At 42.6% G+C, this 14296-nt stretch overlaps 1 protein-coding gene across 6 annotated transcripts in view; it reads right to left on the bottom strand.

Annotated features, from left to right (window-relative positions):
• Positions 1-667: 667 nt before the first annotated feature.
• The window catches only part of LOC142042366 (ubiquitin-conjugating enzyme E2 E1), a 47284-nt gene continuing 33655 nt past the window's right edge, over positions 668-14296 (bottom strand). For all 6 annotated transcript variants that reach the window (XM_075052252.1, XM_075052258.1, XM_075052227.1 and 3 more), the window contains 3 exons: positions 8900-9032; positions 2619-2766; positions 668-1600 (listed from right to left, as the gene is read on the bottom strand). In XM_075052252.1, coding sequence (XP_074908353.1) covers positions 1503-1600; positions 2619-2766; positions 8900-9032 — 379 coding nt within the window. In that variant the 3' untranslated portion in view covers positions 668-1502. The remainder of the gene's footprint in view (positions 1601-2618; positions 2767-8899; positions 9033-14296) is intronic.

Genomic DNA, 14296 nt, shown 5'->3' with positions numbered 1-14296 from the left:
ATGTCGCAAGGTGAAGTACTTGCCATGTGAAAATGAATCTGTGCTTCCGGCCTTTACCTTAAGGGAGCGGTCAAAAATGCCATATCCCCAACTATCTGCCCTGTTGCTACACACCTCAGTGTAAACACCATGTCTCTAGGAGATAATCTTTGTAGGTAGTTAAAGGATCTACAGATTAAGTCTCCTTTACTATCCTTTAAGGTGTCTTCTGCTAGCTTACCAGGACACGATTCCTTCTCCTCTTCCAAGTGGGAACAGACCATTCCATCAGAAAACCATGAAGATACTCTCTTCTTCCATTTACCTCCTGCCTGTTTCCCTTCCAGATCTCTTACACTTTTCCGGTTGCACTTTCAAATAACGTGCCAGTCCTGAAAAGCCAATGCTGTGAAAACTTAAGCTAAAAAGTAACTAGCATGGACTCTGTCTGTGGCAGGTTACCTCCTCAGGGGCTGTGCCAGCCTGTGCAACCCTTACACAGTAAACAGTTGAAAAAGTCTTACGCTGTCATTCATTGTATGCTTGTCCAGAAGTGTCTTCCCAAAATAGCAGCAGTCAGTGCACTCACCTGCAGATCTCCGTTGTCCTTATCCATACTGTAATCCTCAAAGCATACTGGGAGACACTGTTCTGGCAAAATGACAAAGCAAGGCACTAAGCAGAAATATTTCCTCCTTCTTTTTTTTTAAACATCTTTTTATTAGCACAGTAACAAATGCAGACTTAAGTAGCCCACAACATACAACCAATCCACTGAGTGACTCCTATTCCACGCCTTACAGTTAAACAGCTTAAGGTATTTCACTACAGGTTACCGTCAGTCCTGATTAAACCCTTTATTCTTTTCACAAAGATAGATTGGCTTATAAAATAATACATTAACTACTTCTCATTTCATATATGAGGCCATATATCCACCTCTCCGTATCACAGATCATGAGATGACAGTCTTTAAAAAGGATTTGTTAAATACCAATGTGCCCTCCATAGGGGAAAACATCCCGACATCTTTTTACAAAAAAACCAAACCAAACCAAAACAAAACAAAAAAACAAAACAAAAAAACCCAAGAACAAAATAAACCCCTAAACCCAAAACAAAACAAAAAGCAAAAACAGTGTGTAGAGTCTTGAAAGGACTTTTACATAAATGTCAACATATGTACCTGTACAAAATTAAGCTGTTTTAATCTTTTACATATTGCAAGCAAACTGAAAACCAAAGAAGTCTAAGAAGTTTACATTCTTCTCGGTACTATATGTGAGCTAATATTGCTGAACTAATTACAGTCTTAAAATATGCTATTCCCAATCCTAGCTGTCTACTGTAGCAAGATACCTTAAGTTACAACAACAAAATCTTAGGAAATAAAAGACTGAATAAAATCTGTTATAGAAATACCCTACTCTTTACCAGCACCCTCCCTCCCCCCACCCCTTCAAAATCATAAGCAGCTCTTTCCATCACAGACGAATAATGTAAGAGTTTGACGAAAATTCAATTTATGTAGCATATCTTTTGGTCCATTGTCTGGCCATTCTGTCATGCTCTGCTCTGTTAGTCATATACTGAGTGGCAATACTTCCAACCAGGGGGTCAGCTGAAAAGAAAAGAAAACAAACCACTTACTTCAGACAAGTTACCAAATAAAAACTTAAAAATAAAGCGGAAGTGTGAATTTAATACAAGGGAATCACATGGGTAAAGGTACATTGCAACAATCTAAATATACTGAATTGATGGTCTGTATCTTCACTGATTTGTGTGTATTTGCGGTGATGCACTAATCTATTACTTACTAAGGAGCAAAATACCAATTAAGTTTCAAGGAGTTTAAAAGACAACAATCCAACAGTCATATTTTGCATTACTGAGGACCCTCACTGATTTATGCATTTCAGATTCATTTTACCCTTCTAAAAGTGGCTGGGACATACTCATTGCTAAGTGTACTTGTATCAATATAAACCTGCCTTCTAGGAAAGATCGGATCTCAAGGAAAGGTTTTATTTTTTTCAACAAGTTTATTATACATAATATAGTGTGAAATCTGGTGTTTCTCTCATCTTTAGACGCATATAGAAATACAACCCATAGAACTGACTTTGGAAGCCAAGACACATTCCTCTTAACCGGTGTGGATAACAGGTGGGTTAGAGAAGCAGCGAGGACTACCTGTGGCATAGTTGGTCACCAGTTTTAAACAGATGATGGAAAGCAAAAGGCTAATCCCCTTGTTTTCAGAACTGCGTTTGTGGCTCTTCTAGCTCCATTACTGAATGACTACAGCCCTACAGACCAGCAAAGAGCGTTTAACCCTTACCCAAAACCAGAGTTGGTTTGGAAGGGGAAGGAGTTTTCATGTGCAGGAGGAGGACCGGCCACTTTCCTCGCGGGTCAGCCTGAGGAGCGGTGAACAGCAGGCAGGTAGGGTGTATCACCTCCACCACCTCCAGCCCCTCTCCGGCTGCCCTGGAGAGGGAAACGTGTGGCGCTGGAGGCCGGAGCCCAGAGCTGCACTGGCCGAAGCCAACGGGATGAGATGGGGGCCACGTCATTGGGGTGCCGGGTGGGGTGCGAGGGGGCAGGCGGCCTGCGTGGCCACGCAGGCGACTTACCCGGGTTGCAGTCTGTGAGGAGGGAGCAGATGGAGAGGAGAACTTTCGAAATGGTTAACGCTGGACTCCAGTTGTCTTTTAAAATGTCCAGGCAGATGACGCCTTGGCTGTTAATATTACAGTGGTAGATTCTTGTCCGAAACGTTACCTGCAAGAAACGGGTATCAGCTGGCGTGCTGGGGTCCCGCGCACCAGGCGGTGAAGTGACGGGCAGCAAAAAGCGAAGGGAAAGGAGAAGAGCCCGCGTGCGCTGGCGGAGAAGGGGGCACGAAGGGGGCGCAGAGAGACCGGCCGGGGCCGGGGCCGGGGCCGGGGCCGGGGCCGGGGCCGGGGCCGGGGCCGGGGCCGGGGCCGAGCTCCCCGGGCCGCCGCCGCCCTCTCGCGGCCGCTGGCGGGAGCACACCCGCCCCACGGCCCCACGGCGGGCCGGGCCGGGCCGGGCGGCTCTGCGGCGGGCAGGGAACCGCCGGGCTCCCCGGGGGGTCCCCGACAGCCCCACCTCGGCCGACGGCAGCCGCCTTGCACTAAAAATGGCACCTTCCCGCCGGTCGTTCCAGGGTAAGAGAAAAGATACAGCCCGCGTACTTCTTCTGATGCCAGAGGCAAATCAGAAAGAGCCTGATGCAAACTGAAAAATAAATCGAGGTCTCACGGGCGCGTGGCTGGCAGCACGGCTCCTAGCCCCTCCGCGTACACCTGAGCAGCGTTAGACACGCCGTGAGGGCTGACGGCTCGGGCTTCCCGTCCGAAGGACAGGGAACGAAACACAGAACGTGGGTGACTTATCGGAGAGAACCACTGCGGCCTCAGCACCGGCTCAAGCCTGACAACACGTTCACCGTCTCCCGGCAAAACAACGGCCAAGCTTGGGTGCTGATGGTCACCGTGAAAGCCAGGCTGTGGGGTTTTTAATTTTTTTATTTTTTTTTTTTTTTTAAATTACCTTTTGTCTTTTTGCTCACACCAGCGAAGGGGCCTGGGGCTTTAACACCAGCATTTTTCTCCCACTGGGCTCCCATGGCCTTGTAAAATCTCCCAGACAGGCCAGGGTACTTGGAAACACGGCTCCCATCACTATTAAGAGCTCAGCAATTGGGGGAGTTGGTTGGATTTTATTATTTTCAAATCTGGGAGATGTGAATGAGCTGGGCAGCTTGCCACAGAAGTTATCCAAAAGGGAAACAAAAGCACCACGAGCCGTTTTCAGGAGAATACAATGTGACCTGCAGAAAGGCCTCACTGACTCACTGGATGAACAGCAACAAAAAATTTGGTGGAACTTGCATGGATTAGGATTATCTGCATGAATAAAGGTTGGCGGGTTCATGCCCTAAATCCTCGGAATTTGTCAGCTATCCACACCCACAAATTTTATTGTCTGTTTATAGGTCACGGGGGTATTTGCGAAACATGCTCGGTAAGCGTGCAGTATGACAAGAACACACTAGTGCTTTCTCTCAAGATGAGACCAGCCCACACATAAAACTTGCCAGCCAGCCCTCATTTTTTTCTACTGTCTTTCTGATGCAAAAATTTTGCCTGTGACCCTCCCTCTCGCAGGCTCGGGGAGCAGGCACGAGGGAGGGTGACACAGCTACAAAAGCCCAGTGCCTGGCGTGTGTCCATGCACTGCATCCGTGCGGTGTTCCCAAGAACACTCCTGATGCACGAAGCACATGGGCTATTTTCGGACTCGCAAAAGCAGCTACTTGTCACACAGGAGACGCCTACACTGTATGCTTGGGGAGACTTTCTGCTTTGTTCCTTGTAAGCTGCTTGGATTTTAGATTAAAACAGGAAGCAAGCAAGCAAGCAAACAAACAAAAAAACCCCACCAAATCCCCACACTTTTGCACATTATGGGTGGGAATAGCAAAACGTCTGCAAGAGAGTGGAGATGTGTCCCCCTCACACACCTTCTGCAATAAGCTGCAACTCCCAAAACCAAGAACCCCTACTGCTTTCTACCTAGGGAACCTTAGAGGTATAGCAGGTAAGAAACCAAAATGACCTTTGTTTCCCAGGTCACCTAATCCTCAGAGGAAAAGCCACAACGATTCTCTACAGTCGTGTGGAAGTCCACGTACATCAGCCTGAGCAGAAGGTAGATCTGACTCTGTGGCACTTGCCCCAACCCATACTGTTTGGGGCAAAACAGCAGGTTGTGGCATTTGCAGTTGCTGGCAATGGCTTGGGCTCCCAAGCAGCCCTCAGCCCAGCCCCACTGCTTGCTCAGTATTTCTGTACTTGACCTGCAGCATTGGTCTCCTTCCAAGAAGGCTTCTAAATGTAGGTGAGAGAATAATTTTAACAGATTAAACACTTCCAGAAGGGGAAGCGTAGAGTATTTCCAAGTTGATACAATAAGGACCAAATTAACAAGAGAGGTCAAGAGTTCTAATTTGTAAAGATAGAAAGTTGTTAAACCTGATTCTGAGCACAAAAGCTAAGTACTCTCTAGGCAGTGTCTCATTCCAGTTGACTAATAACTGGTAACAAAGCATGAATTCTGTTTGCCTTTAAGAATAAGACTTACTTTTTAATTATTATTTGTGAAGGAAGGGAAAGAGGGAAAGGAAGTATTTGCAGAACAGCCTGGTTCCTTAAGAAACCTTAAGATACAATCCTTAAGGGTCATATCCATGACACCAAAAGCAGTTTTCTCCAGTTAGAGGAGCTCTACCTAACCAAAGCACTGTGGGAAAAATCTAAATTTGTTTTCACTTAAACAGCAAGTCAGAACTGGGATGGTGTTAGACACATGTAGTCCAGGTGTTTGCCATTTACAATTTTTGCTGATGGTACAAAAGCCAGCTGTGCAGGGAATCCAAATGAAGCTGGGAGAGGGGGAGGAATTGGAGGCCCACTTAAAACCAAAGCATTTAAAGTAAATGTTCATTACACCTTAAAGAGGAAAAAATAAATAAAAGAGAAATAATTCACATAAACCTAGCAGATTCAGACCAAAACCAAGAGAAACTGAGTTATTTCAAAGGTAGTACAATGTATTCAGGGTCAAGAGAACAGCATGTGGAATAGCGGAAAAACATAGTGTAACTGAACAATCCTTTGGAAATGTCCCACCTGAGATTACATTAATGCAGTAACTACACAGAGTTAAGCACAGCTTTTGAAAAGACATAAAAGAAGCTAATCTCAACCTTACCCTGAAGTGATAGAAGAGGTTAATTTACACAAGAAGCAAAATGGGAGTGGAGGGAAGGAAGTGGTTAGAGGTTATTAATACAAATGATCAAAGCACACACCAGGTCAACACAAGCTACTGTTTTCACCTCAATAAATGAAACCTAACCCAACTGTAATGTAACTCTTGGGAAAACGTCCATTGTAATAGTACAAAAGAATACCAATCATCTTGAGCACTTACTACTGAACTCTTAAATTCTAATTATACTTGTTTATTGGATTCTCCTGAATCCAGGCCCACCCAGCATGTGCCTGACTCAATTGCTATCTGAAACAAAGGCAAAACCAGAATACCACACAAAATTAGAAAACATAAAAGCAGAGAACAGATTAACACTAATATCTTCAAAGTGTTGTATGGAATGCCCAATAAATGCAAAAGAACTCCATTATACATATTTAGGACAGGAAAGAGAGTATCTGTCCCTGTACCAGATTTCTCCCACTGAAGTTCCTTGTACTGTGCAATGCATTTCCAAGCCAAATTTTAAGACCCTTAATTTCTCCAGCCTCAAGTACAGTAGTGCAGTCCCTCTTTACATCCTTCCAGGAATCTGTTAATATCACTTCCAGCACAGTCCTCTGGCTCTCCGATAGCAACATCCTCCACCCAAAAGCTTGCTCCAACATACTGAATCAGACCTGCTAGACTCAGTCCTCAAAGGCTGCACCTGTATATCCTTCATCACACACCTCTAGGATGCTTGTCAACCACACAGCATTTGTCAATAGTGGCTATGCCTCAATACCTTCTCTCATACATATTCCTAAGGGCTTGGAAGCCTGCCAGGGTGACCAGTTTCACCTCACTTTATTTAAGAAGGTAAATCCTTTAATAACATTTCATTTTCAACTTATGAAATGTGTTCTACTATAGGCACTTCACTACGGGGCAGCCCACAGGAGAGACTGTCCTCGTAAGAATTACTGAGGACTCAAAGAGGCAGTAGGGGTTTTCTTCCACTGATCTTGCAAGGCTTACCAAGGAAAAGTCAAGGGAAACTGGTCCTTTCACTCTAGACAGCTCAATCTTTTCAGAGGTCAAGGCTTTTGAAATGACCTTCAACCACTCTACTGCTCTACTAGTGCTTATTATCAAAAGGATACACTAGGTTTTGTTTCAAATAGCTGTTTCTTTATTTCTTGCCCTAAAAGACAAATATAGGAAGGCTATGGTAATTAAATTAGTCCCACCACTTCCAGATGACCCACAAACAGTATTTATCAGTCACTGCAAGCAGTTGGGCAATCTGAAATCAACAAATTAGTGGGAATAAAGCAGGAGCAATATTATAATTATATTTTCCACATTATCACTGACTAACACTAGTGTAGGTGTTAACACAGGAGCTGCTATAAGAGTCTTGGGTTCTCAGCAAAAGAAAGTTTAAACCTGAAGTACTCAAGTAGCACAAGTACGCTCTATTAGAGCACTGATAAGCTTTCTCTTATATCCCATCTCAATGTGACTGAAGCTATATGTGGGTTTTTTCCATACATATATATGGTCTGTAAACCAGCTTGGACTCTGCTAGATGGAAGACTCCATTTAAATGCAACTCTGCTACAATACAGTGAATCTCCACTAAACTACTCTTTTAAGGCCTCACTAAGTGGTGCCTGCTTTTTTTTTTTAATCCCACCTTTCTTTTCATCTGGGTGAGGGTTTACATCCAAAGATAAAGGCAGAGAGATCCCTGTCAGAAGCACAGAGCAGAAAGCAGGGCTGAGCTGGAATGACAAAACTGTATCTTTGGTTCTGCATCAGGGAACTTGGCATATAGGGCTGTCTCAATACCATTGGTAGTTTTAATATTGTCTTGTAAGGCATCATGCTGGATAAGCCTGGGACGATAAGTGCTTCTGACTTGTAGCATAGAAAGCAAAGGTGTAGCAAAGCATAGATGGGAAGGTAAAAGCTCCCTCTTTAAATGCTTACTGGGCTCACGACAGAAGATACTGCATACAGTCGGTTGGACAATAAATTTTCCAATGCAAATTAAACCAAAATAATGAAAAACTATTCTGAACTGAATTAAACTCTACCACAAGACACAAGAGAACCATCTGTGCTGCAAGAGAGCCTCCAAACAGGAATGGACAGGCGCCAGCACAAAATCACTAGAGATGTCCCAAGGTAGACCATGCTGCTTGTGAACTGAAGCCCTAGCTTAGGGGTAGAATTTAAGGTCCTGCTGATACTACCAGAAACCCTGAAGTTATGCTAGCAAGGTCAGTTTCTTTATTTTGGGAAGCTTGTATTAATTTGTCTGGTATGACCAATTAGCATTGTCTCCACTGAGATGGACTGATGGCCTGAACTATGGCAAGTCCTTTCTACTGCAGACTAGACCAAAGTCTGAAGATGGGGCAGTCACTGGTGTTTATCTCATCAATGCAACAACTTTTAAAGTAGAAAGTTAAACACGCACATAAATGCTTTCAGATACAAGGCAAACATGAAGTGTACACACAACCACCTTTTCTTGTAATCCAACACTCTTCCTCCAGCCAAGTATGTGAACCACAAGATAACATTCACTTGCACTGGTATTTGCCTTGTGGCATTGGAACATAACAGGACTGGAATAGAAGAGCTTCACAGATGCAACACACCTACAGAAAAAGTTTGTTACTGTACAAGCAGATGAACAACACAAGTACCCAACAAAACTGAAAAATTAAATACGACTTTAGTGGCCAAAACACACATAACTGTTATGCTTGTGGTAACCGAGTGGTTTGAGAAACAAATACTTCTATCCTTTCTCCTCTCCCAAAGTTTATTTACTTTTCAGTTTCTCAGGCCTGTCCTGATGCTTGCACTAATTGCTTAGGACCTCTTATAAACAGAAGCAGAGGAAAAGAAAATAAGCTCCAAAATAGCGATCAAGAGGACTTGAAAAGCTGTTAACATTTAGCTAATAGAAACCAATGTATTGTCCGAAATGAGCTTAAGCTTGTTCTTAAAGAGAGTAGCTTTCAAATGGGCTGCATTCCATTAACACTGCTTCTTGCTACTTGATGATCTGTTGACCATTCGTGACTTAAGACATCAGCTACAGGTCTCTTACCTTTGGAGGCTTGAAGGGATATTCTGGTGTGAATGTGATGTCAAGGAAGAAAACACCTCCCTCATAGACTGAACCTGGAGGTCCTAGAATGGTTGATCTCCATTCATAGATGTTATCACCTTTGGGGCCAGCGCTACGAGATGAAAAAACCAAATGGTTTAGGAATATTACCACAGTTAAATAATTATGACCTCTTACATTCTTCAAGTATGATATGGAAGAAAGTTTTCAGTGTTATACTTCATACACCACCTGAAGTAAAGACAGGGATTAAAAGTAGATTGAATCCTTCAAAAAATTTCAGAGATCTTACCTGGACTTACCAGTGTTCCAGACTGCTCAGCAAAGCTGAGAAACTAGAGGTGGGGTATGGTTTTCAGCTTCTCTCACCTGACATTTATAAGAGCAGGACTGCCCAGAACTACTCCTAAATATGCTACACAGTCTCAAAACAACAGAAAAGTTAAGTTTCAAAGGAAAATTTCCTACTGGATTTCAGAAAAGGCTCTTCCAGGTCAGCCTTAATAATGCTGTACTACATGAAAGACCATACTAAATTAATTAAGGACTTATGTTGATTTTATTAATCTTGTGTGATCTTTAAAATTAAAATATATTCCCACATTATTGCTAAACCAAGGCTCATGGTATAACTGAAGGAAGCCAAATACATGATGATAATCTTAAATGTCAAAATTTTCTACACTTTTACCATTTTGCTACAGTGATTTCTAGAACAAGGCCATAAGAACTCAGACCATTGATATTGTTTGTATTGTGGAACTGCTTTTGTAAGGGGAATTAAAATCACTGTGTCAAATTAAAACAGTGCTTTCTCAAATCAGCTTTGTCTAATTCTAGATTCTCCCTAACCTGCCAGCAGCTCACCAAGAGCAGTACAAACTAAAGGTGTTGCAGAACACAAATGTCTGTTTGTTGAAAATTAGATCTACCGAGATCCTCAGACACTTGTATTCTGTAGCGTGCCATATGTCACTGAGTATTTCTAAGTACAGCTCAACCTATAAAGCCATTAATGGTTTAGGACTCCATTGCTACCTCTTTCTTTCTGTGCTGCTGTGGTAGTATTTTATCTGCAAGATGCCAGAGCTGAAAACTCCCTCTGCCTAAGGGGAGGTGCTGACACAGCTTTTTCCATCATGGATGTGCTATGACTTTGGAAATCTCTTCTCCCCTTGTTCTGTAAGGGGCCGGATTTTAACATCCCCAATACAAGGAAAACCAGCCTTGCTCTTCTTTCCCCATTCTTTTAACAAGGCTAATGCCAGACAGAAGGATAAAAAAAAAGGCTCTTTTCATATTATAACAATCATGGAGCGGTATTACTTGAGGGAAGGCAATCCAATAAATTCAATATATACGTGACAATATGCGTTTGAGAAATGTGAAGGGAACCAGAGTAATTGTTAGGTGTTAGTAAGTGCTAGAAATAGAAATACAACGACAAAAACATAAATTCTCAATGTAACAGCAGTGATCAGAGACAGTCTTTTTTCCCCTGCTCTTGCAGTACCAGTGAACATGTTCCTGACAGCAGGGGAATCAGGGGAGACAAATGGAGTTAATTCTGTTATCAAACCTAAAATTTTATTTTCAGATTAAGCTAAAAACAGAAGTTCACAATACATTGGTGCTAAATAGTTCAACAATAGCAAAGCTATGACTAAAAGCATGCTTCCAGAGGAAGGAAAGCACGTAAGAAACCAGTAAAGGAAGACAGGTTCTCTGCAAAGCGATGCACCAGCCACTAGGGAAAGATTTCTCTCCACAGAACACAAAATCCCACGCAGCTTAAGATCAGTACTAAATTAAAGTAAAAGCCATTCCATCCTGAACACTCCTGGCATCCTGTTCCACCTTAACGACTTGTCCCTGTCCTATGCAGGTCTATATATTTGGGCACTCAGTACTCTCCAGCTACCACTTGTGCATTAGACTGGAAGAGCATTGTATTTCGACAGGAAGCTCTACCTCTTGAAAGACACCAGCTTAACTGTGCAAACTTACTGAAAAGGACTCTGGGGCACCCTTAGCCACCACTCCAAGGAATCACCTCTTTATGTACGTATTAGCAACCTACTGACACACTGTCATTACTGCAAGTTGCACCGGTGATCATCCTCCCCTCCCTCCCCTAAAGATGGAGCTACTGAATGGAACAGGTACTTGAGCTTTGTTAGCACCGATTTACTGTTGGAATTTATATCACGAGAACTGCCAACTGGGAGCACTTCAGCACTCAAGAAATGTGATGTGCGATTAGCACTGAATACAGCCCTCTGAACCAACGAGAAATACTTCAACATTTTGCATTTTATTTCCAGCTTCAACCCAAAGGACTGTCAATAAAAAAATCCCACAGACTTAACAAATAATATATTATTATTTGTAATAGTCTTAGAAATCTCTTGTATCCCATCAGGTTTCCAATTAGAGCTATCACCGCATGCAAGCAATATACTGCTAGACCTCTGTATTAAAAGAGTGCAACATCTTTGTACGACATCAGTAGGCTTTAACAGTGATGTACTAAGCTTACCTTTTAAGCTTTTCATAATTCAATTAACAGAGTAAAATAGCTGTAGATGTCCAATTTTACATATTAACATTGATTTCTTATAAAGGAAAGACTGAAAGAGGAAGATGCAAGTCAGCTTCAGAGTGCAATATTGCTCGGATTTAAATTAGGATTAGGTAATATCAAGCAGATCAAGAAGACCTAGTGCTTAATGGAAAAGTGACGACACTGGACCACAGCATAAAGTGCAGTGGCATTAGCTTCTGGTGGATATATAAAAACTGTCAAAGGTTAAAGATTACATTCTTTGTCTAAAATCCTTGCAATTACCTGCTTCAAAAAGAAATTCACTGATGCATAGATACAGGGCTCACAGGCACAGCTGCCACCTCGCCTGATGTGTGTCACCACTGCTCAAATTAAGTGTCTAGATCTACTAACACAACATTTTGAAGGTGTCCAACATATGACCACTGGGAAGACAATTTTAACCAATTAAAATAGAAACTGTTTTCATTGCAAGACAAGAGTATGAGAGCAAAAACTTTCTGTATTTAACTCAATAGCCTACAACCTCTTCACTTCCAAAAAAAAGAAATGAGACAAAGACCAGTAATGCAGAATGAAAGATGACATCCGAAAGAAAATTGAGAAAATCCCAACCCATCATTATCATATTAGGCAGCATATGTTACACAGCAGTGCAACTGAGATCTTTCTTCCCTGGAAAAACAGTGATATACTCAGCGAAGATGCCCTGCACCCACTGTAACAACTGTTTCTGATCATTCCCAGGTTGCTGCTGGCTTATCCTCTGGACAGATGTTATGACAGTAACACCCTTCGGAAAGTGCCCAGTGCCAAGGTAGTTTTTGCTCAAGGACTATCTAACTTTCCAAGTCCAGAAGCAGCAGTCTGAATCCTCCTGGTAAATGCAATACAGAGAGAAAGTCTTGGCACAGGTGAGACTCAAAAGTTCTGCCTGGACCAAGTCCCAACCAATGTTGTGTCGCTTTAGCAAAACCTCACCTTGCCTTGCCTCCCATTGCTGGCAGGCACCATGTTCTTTCTCAACTTAAAAACCAAACAGGTAAATTAGAAATGCCCACAGCAGAGGCTGGGGACCAGAATGATGCCTAGGTAAATTGGCTGCATGCTCAGATGCCTTGCAGTACTGAGCAGTTGTAAGCATAAGACTCACAGAGATGAAGTGTTCATGGAGAAGATACACATACACCTTTTCATGTACTGAAAAGGCTGAAACGACAGATAGTCTGCAAGAACAGCCAGCCTGTGGCTTTTTCATGTTTAAGCCAGCCAGGTACAACCTCGGCCACAGGCATACATTACCTGATACCACTCTCATATTTTTGGTGCACAAACTCAGCTCCCAGCTCCCTCCTCCCTCCTCTGCCTGTGCATCCCTGGGGAAATCACTCAAAGTATGCCTATGCCATGGAGGGGAGGCAGGATTTTCTGGTGTTCACCACATCCAGCAAATGTATGAAAATCCCTGGGAACACACTGCTGGTACTTTCCAGGAGAATGACTCAGAAAGAGTCCACTGTTTATGTCAACTTGCTAGTACATTTGGAAACTACCTAGTCCTCTCTAGGAGTTGACCAAATGGTAACATAAGCTTTTCCTCTAGTGAAAATACAACCCAGTGAATACTTCAGTTCCTCTTCTTTGAGATATGGAAAGCACGCAATAGCAGGTCACAGTAGTGATAAATGAATCAAAAATTAGTCGATGCTACAGACACTAGGTTAATACCCTGCTATACCACAAAGGCATATATTCCTTTTAAAAGCTAACTAATTTAGCAGAGTAGTTTAAAAATGCCAGACAGTTATCTGCCAGGGTGCTTATGAGGAGGGCAATTTCATGGTATGTTGAAGTAAATAACAGCTAATGAAAAACTACAATGTTTCATTTAAAACCACAAGTGACAAAACCATGAACTCATACTCCGACTACTCCATAGCCCTAGATTCTATTTTTGAGGCTATTTTGCCCTGAACAGAAGATTCTGATGCAAGTACCTAAGCTGTTTTGAAGTTGCACACTTGTGGAAAATAATTTCCAAAAACACTGCAGACATGACCTTTTCCAAGGGACATAGCTCAAATCAGAAAGCAAATAACATACTAACAGTGCATGGGAATTCCAAGGTGGCAGGGAATCTGATGATCTCCAACGTAAAACTGCACTGTTACAAACTGATAGCAACATTTGTTGTTGTTGTTGTTTTATTTTGTAGTAAGAAACAGTGAACGACTGAACATGGAATTGCATCTTGGCCATGTATACGTCACCTTACTATGCAGCTTTAGGAAATACTTAGTTGACTCTTTTAGGTCTCTTTTTTCCTTCTCCCCCTCTCGCCCCTTTTTATTTTCTTTTCTTTTTTTTCCCCTCCTTTTTTTTTTAAGATGCAAGCCCAAAATGCATTAGACGTTTTGACTGGCAGGGAGGCAGCATAAAGTTCTGGTGCATCTTGATTTTCCCTCCTAATCCACCCCGCTCCTGACCTCAGGGTAAATATGCTTTCTTTCCTGGTAGTCCACCAAGTGGGTCCATGCTGAGCTTGTCCACCTACATTGTCAGACTGAATCTGGTGCAAAGATTGCAAAAGTACCCCAGAAGTCCTAGATCACTGGGCGAGGCAGGTGCAGGGTCTACAATGAAGCAGGACAGCTCATCTAGCTTAGCTACACACACACTTGCAAAACCCTTCATTCAAAGAAATTTTGCTCTATGGATCTCTAAGCAAGCTGTGTTAAAAATGGGAACGTCAAAGAACAGAGTTAAAACCAACCAAACAAAAAAGCAGCTAATTCTTTGGCCACCATGTC

This window comes from Buteo buteo, chromosome 2, assembly GCF_964188355.1.
Source record: "Buteo buteo chromosome 2, bButBut1.hap1.1, whole genome shotgun sequence".
Classification (NCBI taxonomy): Eukaryota; Metazoa; Chordata; class Aves; order Accipitriformes; family Accipitridae; genus Buteo; species Buteo buteo.
Note: the sequence above shows the minus strand (reverse complement) of the source record. Positions and strands in the feature narration are given on the sequence as shown.